Genomic DNA, 21,844 nt, shown 5'->3' with positions numbered 1-21,844 from the left:
TAATTTGGATAAAGCCAATGTGCAGATCTTTTGTTATTTAACAATAGGTATCTGCTTACCTTTTTCAGTAGTCCGGACTTTTTGTGAAACATACAGTCCAATGAAAGAGGTGACCAAATGGGCCGGACAGTACCCAGCGAAGTCCCTTCTACCAGATCACGTCGGAAGTCACCAATTGTCAAAGTTGCGTCAATTCAAATCTGGCATTAGGAACAAAAGAGGTCAACACGACTTCTAAGATATACTAGTTATTTTAATTAATGCAAAAACCTTCAATGGTAAATATGATGTTTTGTATATACGGGCTCCTTGAAATACCTCGCAGGGCACTTCAGAGAACTAAATCCATTGTTACATGTTCTTCCTCAAATACTCTGACAGAGAGAGAGTTCCCACCTCTCTGCTGGCCAATCAGAGTAGACGCTTGAGCGTGGTTTAGACTTACTCAGCCAATCCGTTGGCGCACAGGCTAGTCCCCGCCTCTTAGCGCATCCCTGTTTCCAGGCATACGTTTATCATAACAACCTGTCATAGTGAGAAGAGCCAGCTCCCCTAAAGACACCATTCCCTACGTCCAAGGATGGTTCACAGATCACAAAGAACCAGTATTGTCTAGTATTTGGAGACATAAATTATTATCTTATCTTATCCCCTAAAACAGCTCTTCACATCAATCACAGCTTGCCAGGTGACACAACCTACATTAGCCCAGTCAAGAATGCATTCTTTCTAAGTTAGTCATCCCATCAATTATAAAAATAATAAATCCCCAGACTATGGAATAGAATTAGGCTCCTCACGACTGCTGTCCGGGAGTTTTACTCAGTGGGATAAATTGTCATGATAACTAAAGATTTCAAGGGGTTGTAGGCCTATTGGTCAGCTGATCTGAGCTGATCATGGCGAAGAAGGAAATACCATCTGCATTTTCCAAAATAACGCGACGCCCGACCAAACTTGGGTATAGCTGAAATAGGCGATGCGACGTGTGGGTTTCATGAAGCTATGGATTTATCCTACCATTTCTACGTAACAGTTATGATTTTCATATTTTACATTTTAGTAATTTAGCAGACGCTTTTATCCAGAGCGACTTACAGTTAGTGAGTGCATTATTATTTTTTTCATACTGGCCCCCCGTGGGAATCGAACCCACAACCCTGACGTTGCAAGCGCCATGCTCTAACAAACTGAGCTACAGGAGGCCTTTTTTTAAATTATATATATTTACATTTTCATTTAAATAATTACGATTTATTTCTCAAAATCATTGTCACGTGGTTAATAATTCAAATCTGATTTTAAAATGATAAAAATCTAAAAGTTAAAATTCAACTAATGTGAAAGCACCAGCCTCTGCCGTAATGGACACATTGATTGGCCTACGCCTTCAGCCAATAGGGGCTAAAGAAATGAGCTCATGGAACTCAGAGATAGAACATAGGGTGTCATAGGGCTCTGGTCTAAAGTAGTGTACTATATAGGGAATAGGGTGTCATAGGGCTCTGGTCTAAAGTAGTGCACTATATAGGGAATAGGGTGTCATAGGGCTCTGGTCTAAAGTAGTGCACTATATAGGGAATAGGGTGTCATAGGGCTCTGGTCTAAAGTAGTGCACTATATAGGGAATAGGGTGTCATAGGGCTCTGGTCTAAAGTAGTGCACTATAGGGAATAGGGTGTCATAGGGCTCTGGTCTAAAGTAGTGCACTATATAGGGAAGTAGGTGTCATAGGGCTCTGGTCTAAAGTAGTGCACTATATAGGGAATAGGGTGTCATAGGGCTCTGGTCTAAAGTAGTGCACTATATGGGGAATAGGGTGTCATAGGGCTCTGGTCTAAAGTAGTGCACTATATGGGAATAGGGTGTCATAGGGCTCTGGTCTAAAGTAGTTGCACTATATAGGGAAATAGGGTGTCATAGGGCTCTGGTCTAAAGTAGTGTACTATATAGGGAATAGGGTGTCATAGGGCTCTGGTCTAAAGTAGTGTACTATATAGGGAATAGGGTGTCATAGGGCTCTGGTCTAAAGTAGTGTACTATATGGGAATAGGGTGTCATAGGGCTCTGGTCTAAAGTAGTGCACTATATAGGGAATAGGGTGTCATAGGGCCCTGGTCTAAAGTAGTACTATATAGGGAATAGGGTGCCATAGGGCTCTGGTCTAAAGTAGTGTACTATATGGGAATAGGGTGTCATTGCTCTGGTCAAAGTAGTGCATATAGGGAATAGGGTGTCATAGGGCTCTGGTCTAAAGTAGTGCACTATATAGGGAATAGGGTGTCATAGGGCTCTGGTCTAAAGTAGTGCACTATATAGGGAATAGGGTGTCATAGGGCTCTGGTCTAAAGTAGTGCACTATATAGGGAATAGGGTGTCATAGGGCTCTGGTCTAAAGTAGTGTACTATATAGGGAATAGGGTGTCATAGGGCTCTGGTCTAAAGTAGTGTACTATATAGGGAATAGGGTGTCATAGGGCTCTGGTCTAAAGTAGTGCACTATATAGGGAATAGGGTGTCATAGGGCTCTGGTCTAAAGTAGTGTACTATATAGGGAATAGGGGTGTCATAGGGCTCTGATCTAAAGTAGTGCACTATATAGGGAATAGGGTGTCATAGGGCTCTGGTCTAAAGTAGTGTACTATATAGGGAATAGGGTGTCATATGGCTCTGGTCTAAAGTAGTGCACTATATAGGGAATAGGGTGTCATAGGGCTCTGGTCTAAAGTAGTGTACTATATGGGAATAGGGTGTCATAGGGCTCTGGTCTAAAGTAGTGCACTATATAGAGAATAGGGTGTCATAGGGCTCTGGTCTCAAAGTAGTGTACTATATAGGGAATAGGGTGTCATAGGGCTCTGGTCTAAAGTAGTGCACTATAGGGAATAGGGTGTCATAGGGCTCTGGTCTAAAGTAGTGTACTATATAGGGAATAGGGTGTCATAGGGCTCTGGTCTAAAGTAGTGCACTATATGGGGAATAGGGTGTCATAGGGCTCTGGTCTAAGTAGTGCACTATATAGGGAATAGGGTGTCATAGGGCTCTGGTCTAAAGTAGTGCACTATATAGGGAATAGGGTGTCATAGGGTTCTGGTCTAAAGTAGTGCACTATATAGGGAATAGGGTGTCATAGGGCTCTGGTCTAAAGTAGTGCACTATATAGGGAATAGTGTGTCATAGGACTCTGGTCTAAAGTAGTGTACTATACAGGGAATAGGGTGTCATAGGTTTCTGGTCTAAAGTAGTGCACTATATAGGGAATAGGGTGTCATAGGGCTCTGGTCTAAAGTAGTGCACTATATAGGGAATAGGGTGTCATAGGGCTCTGGTCTAAAGTAGTGCACTATATAGGGAATAGGGTGGCATAGGGCTCTGGTCTAAAGTAGTGTACTATATAGGGAATAGGGTGTCATAGGGCTCTGGTCTAAAGTAGTGTACTATATAGGGAATAGGGTGTCATAGGGCTCTGGTCTAAAGTAGTGCACTATATAGGGAATAGGGTGTCATAGGGCTCTGGTCTAAAGTAGTGTACTATATAGGGAATAGGGTGGCATTTGGAAGGCAACCTATCTTTTCTCTCTGCTGGTGTCAAAAGACCTTTCAGATAATATGAATGGATGTCTTGTATTTATATTACAACTAAAACCTTTAGTCAATAATAAGCGACCACGTCTATTGAGCTGAGCCCTATTGCCGATCTGGGTCACGGCACCAGTGAGATGGTAACAGTATATCTTCCTCCTCTGTCCCCATACCGGGCTGAAACCAGTGATCCTATGCTCACAAACACAAGTGACCTCCTTGACAACGTACCAAACCGTTTGAGCCATCTAAAAGGTCTGATTGGATAGCGCCATCGGCGACCTTTTCAAGCCAGCTGTGGAGAGTGAGCTTAAGGTACGCTTTTAACTCAGTTACACTTAGTGTTTAACGGCCACGTATGGAAAATACCAACACGCTATTTTGGTGTCATTGTAACTGTAATGGATTTATGTCACAAATGGGGAAAATAATTCTGAATAAAAGATTTGGTAGAATAATTTTATACCACTGTGAGTTACTGTTATTTATTTTGCTCTTTTGCACCCCAGTATCTCTATTTGCACATAATCTCTTGCACATCTATCATTCCAGTGTTAATACTATTGTAATTATTCTGCACTATAGCCTATTTATTGCCTTACCTCCATAACTTGCTACATTTGCACACACCTGTATATATATTTTCTGTTGTATTTTTGACTTTATGTTTTTTTACCCCCATATGTAACTCTGTGTTGTTTTTATTGCACTACTTTGCTTTATCTTGGCCAGGTCGCAGTTGTAAATGAGAACCTGTTCTCAACTGGCTTACCTGGTTAAATAAAGGTGAAATAAAAAAAACAAAAAAATAAAATAAAATAAAAACTGTAGTTATCAGGTTCACCAGTAGACTACTAACTATCATCATTATTACTATCATCATTATTACTATCATCATTATTACTATCATCATTATTACTATCATCATTATTACTATCATCATTATTACTATCATCATTATTACTATCATCATTATTACTATCATCATTATTACTATCATCATTATTACTATCATCATTATTACTATCATCATTATTACTATCATCATTATTACTATCATCATTATTACTATCATCATTATTACTATCATCATTATTACTATCATCATTATTACTATCATCATTATTATTATTATTATTATTATTACTATCATCATTATTACTATCATCATTATTACTATCATCATTATTACTATCATCATTATTATTATCATTATTATTATTATTATTATTATTATTATCATTATTATTATTATTATTATTATTATTTGACCATACGAACTGAAACAAGACAGCAAAGTGCATACATTTTAATATTAATATCAATACAAACTATCCAAGTACATGTGTAAAAACTAAGTAAACAATAAACCACTACATATAGTAGGTCAGTAGTAAGTACAAATCAATCATCAACAACTGACAACGTCAGCAGTCCATCAATGTCCAGTATTATTACCCAAGATGGCCGCCTTCTGCCTTCAAGCATTTCTCAGAGGAAGAAGGGACAGGAAGTCTTGGTTGTAGTCGGCAGGAATGTCGAAACTAGTTCCTCAGACTTCTTTCCCTAATCCCTACCTTTTACACGTGGCCTTAAAGATCTTAACCTCTCCCATCTCAGCCAGCAGTGTGGTGTTGAAGGTGTTCTTGAAATCCTCAGTGAATCCCAGGTTTGTCTGGAGGCGGACCTTGTTGGCCCAGATCAGAGTGGTTCCTGGACGACAGAAGTATCTCATGGTAAACAACAGCTCCTCTAAGTCATGGTGATACACCACGTCAGCCGCCAGCACGTAGTCATAGTGATAGATGGATCTGGGGTAAGTGCGTTCCACCCCAGGTCCCCAGGCCAGAGCTGTCACCTCAGGTGTATATTTAGAGCGCCCTCTGGTGTTTCGGAGCAAGTTGTATCTCAGATTACTAAGGACGTCTGGGAGGTCAGTGGCCGTCACCTGGGCACCTGGGATACACATTACGTTAGGAGCTTTTTAAGAACAAGAAGAACAAGAACAAAAAAACTGACTCCAAAAGACATCTATCACTAGATACGAGAAGAAGAAGAAGAAGAAGAAGAAGAAGAAGGAGAAGAAGATCCAACCTCTGATCGCGTTACAGTCTAAAACTCAAAGGTAATCAGTAAGACTTACCCTGTAGACTGGCGACGACAGACACTAATCCTGTCCCTGATCCCAGCTCCAGAACCTGCTTTCCTTTCAGATCTATCACATCAGTATTGGTCTCCAGGTAGTTACATAGAGCCAACGCCTGCAGGGGGAGCAAATACATTATATTACCACTATTATTACTACTACTACTCCACTGTATTACTGTATTGTCGTCTAGCACCATCTAGTGGTCCACCACTAGGTGGCAGTACTCCATTTGTCTGTTACCCTGTAGAAGAGTAGACTGAACAGGAAGGCGATAAGACACCTTACCTGTTTTCCTTTGTTCCATGTGAGTGTTTGGTGCGTTGATTTATCCTGCTGACTACTTCAAATGTAGCGATTTATCCTGCCGACAACGCCAAATGTAGCGATTTATCCTGCCGACTACTTCAAATGTAGTGATTTATCCTGCCGACTACTTCAAATGTAGCGATTTATCCTGCCGACAACGCCAAATGTAGCGATTTATCCTGCCGACTACTTCAAATGTAGTGATGTATCCTGCCGACTACTTAAAATGTAGCGATTTATCCTGCCGACAACGCCAAATGTAGCGATTTATCCTGCCGACAACGCCAAATGTAGCGATTTATCCTGCCGACTACTTCAAATGTAGTGATTTATCCTGCCGACAACGCCAAATGTGGTGTTACACAGTAGAACTGTACTCACTGCTGGCCAGATCACTCCGCCATAGGAGTCCAATGCCTCAACGATGTTGATTTTGTGCCCAGCATAGAAGTAGACCTCTCTGTCCAGTCGTAACCAGGGGACGTGGTTATTATCCTGCTGGACATCTCCTATATCCTTGGTTTCCTTGGTGTCCAACTCCTCTACACAGGAATGGAACAAACCACTCATTCACATTCTAATGGGGATGGGATCATACCATTGCTATTTCCTGGGGGTGTACTGACAATGGTAGACTTGTGTTCTTGAACGATTGAGTTTGAGTTGCTAGGCATTAAATAATGTCAACCACTCACCGATAATGTCTTGGTCAGTCACTTCGGTGCTACAGCGGGAGTTAGTGTTTTCTGCTTCATCATCATCCTCATATCCTTCATCACTACGTTCCAACGTCTGTTCCTCCCATGCTTGGCTACTGTCATCACCTGCCTCAGCCTCCTCCTCCTCCAAACTGTTGTCTTGCTTCTCTGACCTTTTCTCTTCCTCCACAACAAACTCCTCGACCCAGACTGGTCTCTCCTGCTGCTGGACATTTGAGTCCTGAGTGTCTTCCTCCACAACAAACTCCTCGACCCAGACTGGTCTCTCCTGCTGCTGGACATTTGAGTCCTGAGTGTCTTCCTCCACAACAAACTCCTCGACCCAGACTGGTCTCTCCTGCTGCTGGACATTTGAGTCCTGAGTGTCTTCCTCCACAACAAACTCCTCGACCCAGACTGGTCTCTCCTGCTGCTGGACATTTGAGTCCTGAGTGTCTTCCTCCACAACAAACTCCTCGACCCAGACTGGTCTCTCCTGCTGCTGGACATTTGAGTCCTGAGTGTCTTCCTCCACAACAAACTCCTCGACCCAGACTGGTCTCTCCTGCTGCTGGACATTTGAGTCCTGAGTGTCTTCCTCCACAACAAACTCCTCGACCCAGACTGGTCTCTCCTGCTGCTGGACATTTGAGTCCTGAGTGTCTTCCTCCACAACAAACTCCTCGACCCAGACTGGTCTCTCCTGCTGCTGGACATTTGAGTCCTGAGTGTCTTCCTCCACAGCAAACTCCTCGACCCAGACTGGTCTCTCCTGCTGCTGGACATTTGAGTCCTGAGTGTCTTCCTCCTCTGCACAAGAAACACAAAGAAGACCACGAGTCAATCCATGAAGAGTGGCTGCTGCAGTAGCTAACGGGGATCCCAATAATCTAAACTAATTCAACAACACAATAAGATCAATGTCACCTCCTGGCCTTTTAGAACTTATATTTACAGTAGGTTGAACGCTCACCAAGACCCTCAAGCTCTGATTGGGAGGTAGAACGAGGGTCAGTAGAAATGTGCTGCTCTTCGACGTCTCTGTATTCCTCAGAGTCTTCCTGGTTCTCCTCATCCTCTTTCGTCTCGTCTTCTACCTCCTTCTCAGTTGTTTCAACGGCCTCAACCACTTCCTCCTCTTCCTCTAAACCATTTTCCTCCTCCTGTACACACTCTGTGACGCGTTCTTCCTCCACCTCTTCCTCCAACTCCTCCTCTTCCTGTTGTATTCCTCGGACCAGCTCTGGTTCCACCTCTGTTTCTCGACACGTGGCCATGAATATGTTTACTTGTCCTATCTCAGCCAGCAGTGTGGTGTTGAAGGTGTTCTGGAAGTCCTCAGTGAATCTCAGGTCTGTCTCGAGGCGGACCTTGTTGGCCCAGATCAGAGTGGTTCCTGAGGACCACATTAGAAATAAGCGTTGTTTAATGCTTTCATGCATTATACTCTGGGATTTGTTTTACTTTTAAACTGTTCAATAAATCAACCAATCAATCAACCAATCAATCAATCAATCACCTGGACGGCAGAAGTATCTCATGGTGAACAGCAGCTGATCCCGGTAGTCATGGTGATACACCACGTCAGCCGCCAGCACGTAGTCATAGCGATAGACGGATCTGGGGTAAGTCCGTTCCACGTCAGGACCCCAGGACAGAGCTGCAGCTTGGGGAGTGTACCTACAGTGCCCTCTTGTGTTACGGAGCAGGTTGGCTCTCAGGTTACCCAGGATCTCTGGCAGGTCTGTAGCTGTGACCCAGGCACCTGGGGACAGGTAACACTGTGTTAGTCAACTAACAGACACACAGGTGGCCAGTCCCAAATCAACCCCTAGCCTCTAGTGCCTAGGACACTTCATGCAGATCTGTAAATATTGGATAGGTGTAATCACTATATACAGTGAGCTCCAAAAGTGTTGGGACAGTGACCATTGTTTTTTTTGGTTGGTTTTTATGACTCTGTACTCCAGCACCTTGGATTTGAAATTATACAATAACTATGATTAAAGTGCAGACTGTCAGATTCAATTCAAGGGTATTTTCATCTATATCGGGTGAACCGTTTAGAAATTACAGCACTTTTGTACATAGTCCCCCCCCCATTTCAGGGGACCAAAAGTATTGGGACAAATTCACTTGTTAAAGTAGTCAAAAGTTTAGTATTTGCTCCCTTATTCATAGCATGCAATGACTACATCAAGCTTGTGACTCTACAAACTTGTTGGATGCATTTGCATTATTTACCGTTCATTTCTATTGGGCACAAAATAATCTGAAACACAACCAAAACAAACAGCAAACGCATCCAACAAGTTCGTAGAGCCACAAACTGAATGTAAATATGGAACCAAATACTGAACTTCTATATACATACCACCCCTACCTTCTATATATACACCACCCCTACCTTCTATATATATACCACCCCTACCTTCTATATATATACCACCCCTACCTTCTATATATATACCACCCCTACCTTCTATATATATACCACCCCTACCTTCTATATATATACCACCCCTACCTTCTATATATACACCACCCCTACCTTCTATATATATACCACCCCTACCTTCTATATATATACCACCCCTACCTTCTCTATATATACCACCCCTACCTTCTATATATACACCACCCCTACCTTCTATATATACACCACCCCTACCTTCTATATATATACCACCCCTACCTTCTATATATATACCACCCCTACCTTCTATATATATATACCACCCCTACCTTCTATATATACACCACCCCTACCTTCTATATATACACCACCCCTACTTTCTATATATATACCACCCCTACCTTCTATATATACACCACCCCTACCTTCTATATATATACCACCCCTACCTTCTATATATACACCACCCCTACCTTCTATATATACACCACCCCTACCTTCTATATATATACCACCCCTACCTTCTATATATATACCACCCCTACCTTCTATATATATACCACCCCTACCTTCTATATATATACCACCCCTACCTTCTATATATATACCACCCCTACCTTCTATATATATACCACCCCTACCTTCTATATATACACCACCCCTACCTTCTATATATACACCACCCCTACCTTCTATATATACACCACCCCTACCTTCTATATATATACCACCCCTACCTTCTATATATATACCACCCCTACCTTCTATATATATACCACCCCTACCTTCTATATATATACCACCCCTACCTTCTATATATACCCACCCCTACCTTCTATATATACACCACCCCTACCTTCTATATATATACCACCCCTACCTTCTATATATATACCACCCCTACCTTCTATATATATACCACCCCTACCTTCTATATATATACCACCCCTACCTTCTATATATATACCACCCCTACCTTCTATATATATATACCACCCCTACCTTCTATATATATACCACCCCTACCTTCTATATGTACACCACCCCTACCTTATATATATACACCACCCCTACCTTCTATATATACACCACCCCTACCTTCTATATATACACCACCCCTACCTTCTATATATACACCACCCCTACCTTCTATATATATACCACCCCTACCTTCTATATATATACCACCCCTACCTTCTATATATATACCACCCCTACCTTCTATATATATACCCACCCCTTCTATATATATACACCTACCTTCTATATATATATACCACCCCCTACCTTCTATATATATACCACCCCTACCTTCTATATATATACCACCCTACCTTCTATATATATACCACCCCTACCTTCTATATATATACCACCCCTACCTTCTAATAACCACCCCTACCTTCTATATATACACCACCCCCTACCTTCTATATATACACCACCCCTACCTTCTATATATATACCACCCCTACCTTCTATATATAACACCACCCCTACCTTCTATATATATACCACCCCTACCTTCTATATATACACACCCCTACCTTCTATATATACACCACCCCTACCTTCTATATATATACCACCCCTACCTTCTATATATATACCACCCCTACCTTCTATATATATACCACCCCTACCTTCTATATATATACCACCCCTACCTTCTATATATACACCACCCCTACCTTCTATATATACACCACCCCTACCTTCTATATATACACCACCCCTACCTTCTATATATACACCACCCCTACCTTCTATATATATACCACCCCTACCTTCTATATATAAACCACCCCTACCTTCTATATATATACCACCCCTACCTTCTATATATACACCACCCCTACCTTCTATATATATACCACCCCTACCTTCTATATATATACCACCCCTACCTTCTATATATACACCACCCCTACCTTCTATATATACACCACCCCTACCTTCTATATATATACCACCCCTACCTTCTATATATATACCACCCCCTACCTTCTATATATATAACCACCCCTACCTTCTATATATACACCACCCCTACCTTCTATATATACACCACCCCTACCTTCTATATATACACCACCCCTACCTTCTATATATACACCACCCCTACCTTCTATATATATACCACCCCTACCTTCTATATATATATACCACCCCTACCTTCTATATATACACCACCCCTACCTTCTATATATACCACCCCTACCTTCTATATATACCACCCCTACCTTCTATATATATACCACCCCTACCTTCTATATATATACCACCCCTACCTTCTATATATATACCACCCCTACCTTCTATATATATACCACCCCTACCTTCTATATATATACCACCCCTACCTTCTATATATACACAACCCCTACCTTCTATATATATACCACCCCTACCTTCTATATATACACCACCCCTACCTTCTATATATACACCACCCCTACCTTCTATATATATACCACCCCTACCTTCTATATATATACCACCCCTACCCTCTATATATACACCACCCCTACCTTCTATATATATACCACCCCTACCTTCTATATATACACCACCCCTACCTTCTATATATACACCACCCCTACCTTCTATATATACACCACCCCTACCTTCTATATATATACCACCCCTACCTTCTATATATATAACCACCCCTACCTTCTATATATATACCACCCCTACCTTCTATATATATACCACCCCTACCTTCTATAAATACACCACCCCTACCTTCTATATATACACCACCCCTACCTTCTATATATACACCACCCCTACCTTCTATATATACACCACCCCTACCTTCTATATATACACCACCCCTACCTTCTATATATACACCACCCCTACCTTCTATATATACACCACCCCTACCTTCTATATATATACCACCCCTACCTTCTATATATACACCACCCCTACCTTCTATATATACACCACCCCTACCTTCTATATATATACCACCCCTACCTTCTATATATATATACCACCCCTACCTTCTATATATATACCACCCCTACCTTCTATATATACACCACCCCTACCTTCTATATATACACCACCCCTAACTTCTATATATATACCACCCCTACCTTCTATATATATACCACCCCTACCTTCTATATATAAACCACCCCTACCTTCTATATATATACCACCCCTACCTTCTATATATACACCACCCCTACCTTCTATATATATACCACCCCTACCTTCTATATATATACCACCCCTACCTTCTATATATATACCACCCCTACCTTGTCACAACACAACTGATTGGCTCAAACGCATTAAGAAGGAAAGAAATTCCACACACAAATTAACTTTTAACAAGGCACACCTGTTAATTGAAATTGAAAGCTGGTTGAGAGAATGCCAAGAGAGTGCAAAGCTGTCATCAAGGCAAATGGTGGCTATTGTGAAGAATCTAAAATATATTTTGATTTGTTTAACACTTTTTTTTTTTGGTTACTACATGATTCCATATGTGTTATTTCATAGTTTTGATGTCTTCACTATTATTCTACAATGTAGAAAATAGTAAAAATAAAGAAAAACCCTTGAATGAGTAGGTGTGTCCAAACTTTACACTGGTACCGTATACTTCCATTAATTATTTCAACTGGCACAGGGGGACCTTCAGATGAGTCTTGTGAGGCCTCTAGGCGTCCTACAGCAAAACAAGTGGCTCAACTTTCCACAGAGGGGTCATATTCGTGTGTAGCCCAAACTGTTGGGACGCTACAGACAGAAGTTGGCAGATGGGCTGTACCGACTCCGGACGAGTCCCAAGACGCTTGTGGGGGGTCGTAGAGCAAAAGGGGGAACACCATCATGGGGATTGTTTTATTATGCTAATTCGATTTTTCACGGGGCTCGGACATCGACTCTATTAATACACATAAGTGAATTTGTCCCAATACTTTTGGTCCCCTAAAATCTAAACAGTTCTCCCGATATTGATGAAAATACCCTCAAATGAAATGTAAAATCCAAAATGTTGGCGTACAGAGCCAAAACAACTAAAATGTGTCACCGTCATCTGACTGTAATGGAACCATCTCTCTCCACCATGCCATCTGACTGGACCCATCTCTCTCCACCATGCCATCTGACTGTAATGGACCCATCTGTCTCCACCATGCCATCTGACTGTAATGGACCCATCTCTCTCCACCATGCCATCTGACTGTAATGGACCCATCTCTCTCCACCATGCCATCTGACTGTAATGGACCCATCTCTCTCCACCATGCCATCTGACTGTAATGGACCCGTCTCTCTCCACCATGCCATCTGACTGTAATGGACCCGTCTCTCTCCACCATGCCATCTGACTGGACCCATCTCTCTCCACCATGCCATCTGACTGTAATGGACCCATCTCTCTCCACCATGCCATCTGACTGGACCCATCTCTCTCCACCATGCCATCTGACTGTAATGGACCCATCTCTCTCCACCATGCCATCTGACTGTAATGGACCCATCTCTCTCCACCATGCCATCTGACTGTAATGGACCCATCTCTCTCCACCATGCCATCTGACTGTAATGGACCCATCTCTCTCCACCATGCCATCTGACTGGACCCATCTCTCTCCACCATGCCATCTGACTGGACCCATCTCTCTCCACCATGCCATCTGACTGGACCCATCTCTCTCCACCATGCCATCTGACTGTAATGGACCCATCTCTCTCCACCATGCCATCTGACTGGACCCATCTCTCTCCACCATGCCATCTGACTGGACCCATCTCTCTCCACCATGCCATCTGACTGTAATGGACCCATCTCTCTCCACCATGCCATCTGACTGTAATGGACCCATCTCTCTCCACCATGCCATCTGACTGTAATGGAACCATCTCTCTCCACCATGCCATCTGACTGTAATGGACCCATCTCTCTCCACCATGCCATCTGACTGTAATGGACCCATCTCTCTCCACCATGCCATCTGACTGGACCCATCTCTCTCCACCATGCCATCTGACTGGACCCATCTCTCTCCACCATGCCATCTGACTGGACCCATCTCTCTCCACCATGCCATCTGACTGGACCCATCTCTCTCCACCATGCCATCTGACTGGACCCATCTCTCTCCACCATGCCATCTGACTGTTGACCCATCTCTCTCCACCATGCCATCTGACTGGACCCATCTCTCTCCACCATGCCATCTGACTGTAATGGACCCATCTCTCTCCACCATGCCATCTGACTGTAATGGACCCATCTCTCTCCACCATGCCATCTGACTGTAATGGACCCATCTCTCTCCACCATGCCATCTGACTGTAATGGACCCATCTCTCTCCACCATGCCATCTGACTGTAATGGACCCATCTCTCTCCACCATGCCATCTGACTGTAATGGACCCATCTCTCTCCACCATGCCATCTGACTGTAATGGACCCATCTCTCTCCACCATGCCATCTGACTGTAATGGACCCATCTCTCTCCACCATGCCATCTGACTGGACCCATCTCTCTCCACCATGCCATCTGACTGGACCCATCTCTCTCCACCATGCCATCTGACTGTAATGGACCCATCTCTCTCCACCATGCCATCTGACTGTGGACCCATCTCTCTCCACCATGCCATCTGACTGGACCCATCTCTCTCCACCATGCCATCTGACTGTAATGGACCCATCTCTCTCCACCATGCCATCTGACTGGACCCATCTCTCTCCACCATGCCATCTGACTGTGACCCATCTCTCTCCACCATGCCATCTGACTGTAATGGACCCATCTCTCTCCACCATGCCATCTGACTGTAATGGACCCATCTCTCTCCACCATGCCATCTGACTGGACCCATCTCTCTCCACCATGCCATCTGACTGGACCCATCTCTCTCCACCATGCCATCTGACTGTAATGGACCCATCTCTCTCCACCATGCCATCTGACTGGACCCATCTCTCTCCACCATGCCATCTGACTGTGGACCCATCTCTCTCCACCATGCCATCTGACTGGACCCATCTCTCTCCACCATGCCATCTGACTGTGGACCCATCTCTCTCCACCATGCCATCTGACTGTAATGGACCCATCTCTCTCCACCATGCCATCTGACTGGACCCATCTCTCTCCACCATGCCATCTGACTGTAATGGACCCATCTCTCTCCACCATGCCATCTGACTGTAATGGACCCATCTCTCTCCACCATGCCATCTGACTGGACCCATCTCTCTCCACCATGCCATCTGACTGTAATGGACCCATCTCTCTCCACCATGCCATCTGACTGGACCCATCTCTCTCCACCATGCCATCTGACTGTGACCCATCTCTCTCCACCATGCCATCTGACTGTAGGACCCATCTCTCTCCACCATGCCATCTGACTGGACCCATCTCTCTCCACCATGCCATCTGACTGGACCCATCTCTCTCCACCATGCCATCTGACTGGACCCATCTCTCTCCACCATGCCATCTGACTGTAATGGACCCATCTCTCTCCACCATGCCATCTGACTGTAATGGACCCATCTCTCTCCACCATGCCATCTGACTGTGGACCCATCTCTCTCCACCATGCCATCTGACTGGACCCATCTCTCTCCACCATGCCATCTGACTGGACCCATCTCTCTCCACCATGCCATCTGACTGTAAGGACCCATCTCTCTCCACCATGCCATCTGACTGTAATGGACCCATCTCTCTCCACCATGCCATCTGACTGGACCCATCTCTCTCCACCATGCCATCTGACTGGACCCATCTCTCTCCACCATGCCATCTGACTGTAATGGACCCATCTCTCTCCACCATGCCATCTGACTGTTGACCCATCTCTCTCCACCATGCCATCTGACTGTAATGGACCCATCTCTCTCCACCATGCCATCTGACTGGACCCATCTCTCTCCACCATGCCATCTGACTGGACCCATCTCTCTCCACCATGCCATCTGACTGTAATGGACCCATCTCTCTCCACCATGCCATCTGACTGGACCCATCTCTCTCCACCATGCCATCTGACTGTAATGGACCCATCTCTCTCCACCATGCCATCTGACTGTTGGACCCATCTCTCTCCACCATGCCATCTGACTGTAATGGACCCATCTCTCTCCACCATGCCATCTGACTGGACCCATCTCTCTCCACCATGCCATCTGACTTGGACCCATCTCTCTCCACCATGCCATCTGACTGGACCCATCTCTCTCCACCATGCCATCTGACTGTAATGGACCCATCTCTCTCCACCATGCCATCTGACTGTTGGACCCATCTCTCTCCACCATGCCATCTGACTGTAATGGACCCATCTCTCTCCACCATGCCATCTGACTGTTGGACCCATCTCTCTCCACCATGCCATCTGACTGAGGACCCATCTCTCTCCACCATGCCATCTGACTGTAATGGACCCATCTCTCTCCACCATGCCATCTGACTGGACCCATCTCTCTCCACCATGCCATCTGACTGTAATGGACCCATCTCTCTCCACCATGCCATCTGACTGTAATGGACCCATCTCTCTCCACCATGCCATCTGACTGGACCCATCTCTCTCCACCATGCCATCTGACTGGACCCATCTCTCTCCACCATGCCATCTGACTGGACCCATCTCTCTCCACCATGCCATCTGACTGGACCCATCTCTCTCCACCATGCCATCTGACTGTGGACCCATCTCTCTCCACCATGCCATCTGACTGGACCCATCTCTCTCCACCATGCCATCTGACTGGACCCATCTCTCTCCACCATGCCATCTGACTGTAATGGACCCATCTCTCTCCACCATGCCATCTGACTGGACCCATCTCTCTCCACCATGCCATCTGACTGTAATGGACCCATCTCTCTCCACCATGCCATCTGACTGGACCCATCTCTCTCCACCATGCCATCTGACTGTAATGGACCCATCTCTCTCCACCATGCCATCTGACTGTAATGGACCCATCTCTCTCCACCATGCCATCTGACTGTGACCCATCTCTCTCCACCATGCCATCTGACTGGACCCATCTCTCTCCACCATGCCATCTGACTGGACCCATCTCTCTCCACCATGCCACCTGACTGTAATGGACCCATCTCTCTCCACCATGCCATCTGACTGTAATGGACCCATCTCTCTCCACCATGCCATCTGACTGGACCCATCTCTCTCCACCATGCCATCTGACTGGACCCATCTCTCTCCACCATGCCATCTGACTGTAATGGACCCATCTCTCTCCACCATGCCATCTGACTGTAATGGACCCATCTCTCTCCACCATGCCATCTGACTGTAATGGACCCATCTCTCTCCACCATGCCATCTGACTGTAATGGACCCATCTCTCTCCACCATGCCATCTGACTGGACCCATCTCTCTCCACCATGCCATCTGACTGGACCCATCTCTCTCCACCATGCCATCTGACTGGACCCATCTCTCTCCACCATGCCATCTGACTGGACCCATCTCTCTCCACCATGCCATCTGACTGGACCCATCTCTCTCCACCATGCCATCTGACTGTAATGGACCCATCTCTCTCCACCATGCCATCTGACTGTAATGGACCCATCTCTCTCCACCATGCCATCTGACTGTATGGACCCATCTCTCTCCACCATGCCATCTGACTGTGGACCCATCTCTCTCCACCATGCCATCTGACTGTAATGGACCCATCTCTCTCCACCATGCCATCTGACTGGACCCATCTCTCTCCACCATGCCATCTGACTGGACCCATCTCTCTCCACCATGCCATCTGACTGGACCCATCTCTCTCCACCATGCCATCTGACTGGACCCATCTCTCTCCACCATGCCATCTGACTGGACCCATCTCTCTCCACCATGCCATCTGACTGGACCCATCTCTCTCCACCATGCCATCTGACTGGACCCATCTCTCTCCACCATGCCATCTGACTGGACCCATCTCTCTCCACCATGCCATCTGACTGTAATGGACCCATCTCTCTCCACCATGCCATCTGACTGAATGGACCCATCTCTCTCCACCATGCCATCTGACTGGACCCATCTCTCTCCACCATGCCATCTGACATGGACCCATCTCTCTCCACCATGCCATCTGACTGGACCCATCTCTCTCCACCATGCCATCTGACTGGACCCATCTCTCTCCACCATGCCATCTGACTGGACCCATCTCTCTCCACCATGCCATCTGACTGGACCCATCTCTCTCCACCATGCCATCTGACTGTAATGGACCCATCTCTCTCCACCATGCCATCTGACTGTAATGGACCCATCTCTCTCCACCATGCCATCTGACTGTGACCCATCTCTCTCCACCATGCCATCTGACTGTAATGGACCCATCTCTCTCCACCATGCCATCTGACTGTAATGGACCCATCTCTCTCCACCATGCCATCTGACTGGACCCATCTCTCTCCACCATGCCATCTGACTGGACCCATCTCTCTCCACCATGCCATCTGACTGTTGGACCCATCTCTCTCCACCATGCCATCTGACTGGACCCATCTCTCTCCACCATGCCATCTGACTGGACCCATCTCTCTCCACCATGCCATCTGACTGGACCCATCTCTCTCCACCATGCCATCTGACTGTAATGGACCCATCTCTCTCCACCATGCCATCTGACTGTGACCCATCTCTCTCCACCATGCCATCTGACTGTGGACCCATCTCTCTCCACCATGCCATCTGACTGATGGACCCATCTCTCTCCACCATGCCATCTGACTGGACCCATCTCTCTCCACCATGCCATCTGACTGGACCCATCTCTCTCCACCATGCCATCTGACTGGACCCATCTCTCTCCACCATGCCATCTGACTGGACCCATCTCTCTCCACCATGCCATCTGACTGGACCCATCTCTCTCCACCATGCCATCTGACTGAATGGACCCATCTCTCTCCACCATGCCATCTGACTGTAATGGACCCATCTCTCTCCACCATGCCATCTGACTGTAATGGACCCATCTCTCTCCACCATGCCATCTGACTGGACCCATCTCTCTCCACCATGCCATCTGACTGGACCCATCTCTCTCCACCATGCCATCTGACTGGACCCATCTCTCTCCACCATGCCATCTGACTGGACCCATCTCTCTCCACCATGCCATCTGACTGTTGACCCATCTCTCTCCACCATGCCATCTGACTGGACCCATCTCTCTCCACCATGCCATCTGACTGTGGACCCATCTCTCTCCACCATGCCATCTGACTGTAGGACCCATCTCTCTCTCACCATGCCATCTGACTGTAATGGACCCATCTCTCTCCACCATGCCATCTGACTGGACCCATCTCTCTCCACCATGCCATCTGACTGGACCCATCTCTCTCCACCATGCCATCTGACTGTAGACCCATCTCTCTCCACCATGCCATCTGACTGGACCCATCTCTCTCCACCATGCCATCTGACTGGACCCATCTCTCTCCACCATGCCATCTGACTGTAATGGACCCATCTCTCTCCACCATGCCATCTGACTGGACCCATCTCTCTCCACCATGCCATCTGACTGGACCCATCTCTCTCCACCATGCCATCTGACTGGACCCATCTCTCTCCACCATGCCATCTGACTGTAATGGACCCATCTCTCTCCACCATGCCATCTGACTGTAATGGACCCATCTCTCTCCACCATGCCATCTGACTGTAATGGACCCATCTCTCTCCACCATGCCATCTGACTGGACCCATCTCTCTCCACCATGCCATCTGACTGTGGACCCATCTCTCTCCACCATGCCATCTGACTGGACCCATCTCTCTCCACCATGCCATCTGACTGATGACCCATCTCTCTCCACCATGCCATCTGACTGTGACCCATCTCTCTCCACCATGCCATCTGACTTAATGGACCCATCTCTCTCCACCATGCCATCTGACTGGACCCATCTCTCTCCACCATGCCATCTGACTGTGACCCATCTCTCTCCACCATGCCATCTGACTGTAATGGACCCATCTCTCTCCACCATGCCATCTGACTGGACCCATCTCTCTCCACCATGCCATCTGACTGTGGACCCATCTCTCTCCACCATGCCATCTGACTGGACCCATCTCTCTCCACCATGCCATCTGACTGGACCCATCTCTCTCCACCATGCCATCTGACTGTGGACCCATCTCTCTCCACCATGCCATCTGACTGGACCCATCTCTCTCCACCATGCCATCTGACTGTTGGACCCATCTCTCTCCACCATGCCATCTGACTGGACCCATCTCTCTCCACCATGCCATCTGACTGTAATGGACCCATCTCTCTCCACCATGCCATCTGACTGTAATGGACCCATCTCTCTCCACCATGCCATCTGACTGTAATGGACCCATCTCTCTCCACCATGCCATCTGACTGTATGACCCATCTCTCTCCACCATGCCATCTGACTGTAATGGACCCATCTCTCTCCACCATGCCATCTGACTGGACCCATCTCTCTCCACCATGCCATCTGACTGGACCCATCTCTCTCCACCATGCCATCTGACTGGACCCATCTCTCTCCACCATGCCATCTGACTGGACCCATCTCTCTCCACCATGCCATCTGACTGGACCCATCTCTCTCCACCATGCCATCTGACTGTAATGGACCCATCTCTCTCCACCATGCCATCTGACTGTAATGGACCCATCTCTCTCCACCATGCCATCTGACTGTAATGGACCCATCTCTCTCCACCATGCCATCTGACTGGACCCATCTCTCTCCACCATGCCATCTGACTGGACCCATCTCTCTCCACCATGCCATCTGACTGGACCCATCTCTCTCCACCATGCCATCTGACTGGACCCATCTCTCTCCACCATGCCATCTGACTGTAATGGACCCATCTCTCTCCACCATGCCATCTGACTGTAATGGACCCATCTCTCTCCACCATGCCATCTGACTGTGACCCATCTCTCTCCACCATGCCATCTGACTGGACCCATCTCTCTCCACCATGCCATCTGACTGTTGGACCCATCTCTCTCCACCATGCCATCTGACTGTAATGGACCCATCTCTCTCCACCATGCCATCTGACTGTTGGACCCATCTCTCTCCACCATGCCATCTGACTGTAATGGACCCATCTCTCTCCACCATGCCATCTGACTGTAATGGACCCATCTCTCTCCACCATGCCATCTGACTGTAATGGACCCATCTCTCTCCACCATGCCATCTGACTGTAATGGACCCATCTCTCTCCACCATGCCATCTGACTGGACCCATCTCTCTCCACCATGCCATCTGACTGTAATGGACCCATCTCTCTCCACCATGCCATCTGACTGTAGACCCATCTCTCTCCACCATGCCATCTGACTGGACCCATCTCTCTCCACCATGCCATCTGACTGGGACCCATCTCTCTCCACCATGCCATCTGACTGTATGGACCCATCTCTCTCCACCATGCCATCTGACTGGACCCATCTCTCTCCACCATGCCATCTGACTGGACCCATCTCTCTCCACCATGCCATCTGACTGGACCCATCTCTCTCCACCATGCCATCTGACTGTAATGGACCCATCTCTCTCCACCATGCCATCTGACTGTAATGGACCCATCTCTCTCCACCATGCCATCTGACTGGACCCATCTCTCTCCACCATGCCATC

At 46.4% G+C, this 21,844-nt stretch overlaps 1 protein-coding gene across 3 annotated transcripts in view; it reads right to left on the bottom strand.

Annotated features, from left to right (window-relative positions):
• Window positions 1-4,876: 4,876 nt before the first annotated feature.
• Window positions 4,877-21,844, bottom strand: part of LOC121562179 (golgin subfamily A member 6-like protein 22) — a 29,061-nt gene continuing 12,093 nt past the window's right edge. For 2 of the 3 annotated variants that reach the window (XM_045218265.1, XM_045218266.1), the window contains 6 exons: window positions 8,255-8,500; window positions 7,709-8,131; window positions 6,733-7,545; window positions 6,419-6,579; window positions 5,726-5,843; window positions 4,877-5,538 (listed from right to left, as the gene is read on the bottom strand). In XM_045218265.1, coding sequence (XP_045074200.1) covers window positions 5,156-5,538; window positions 5,726-5,843; window positions 6,419-6,579; window positions 6,733-7,545; window positions 7,709-8,131; window positions 8,255-8,500 — 2,144 coding nt within the window. In that variant the 3' untranslated portion in view covers window positions 4,877-5,155. The remainder of the gene's footprint in view (window positions 5,539-5,725; window positions 5,844-6,418; window positions 6,580-6,732; window positions 7,546-7,708; window positions 8,132-8,254; window positions 8,501-21,844) is intronic. The other variant, XM_045218267.1, reaches the window with a different exon arrangement.

The sequence above is a fragment of the Coregonus clupeaformis genome, unplaced genomic scaffold, assembly GCF_020615455.1.
Source record: "Coregonus clupeaformis isolate EN_2021a unplaced genomic scaffold, ASM2061545v1 scaf1472, whole genome shotgun sequence".
NCBI classification, from domain to species: Eukaryota; Metazoa; Chordata; class Actinopteri; order Salmoniformes; family Salmonidae; genus Coregonus; species Coregonus clupeaformis.
This window is presented reverse-complemented; position numbering and strand designations above follow the sequence as displayed.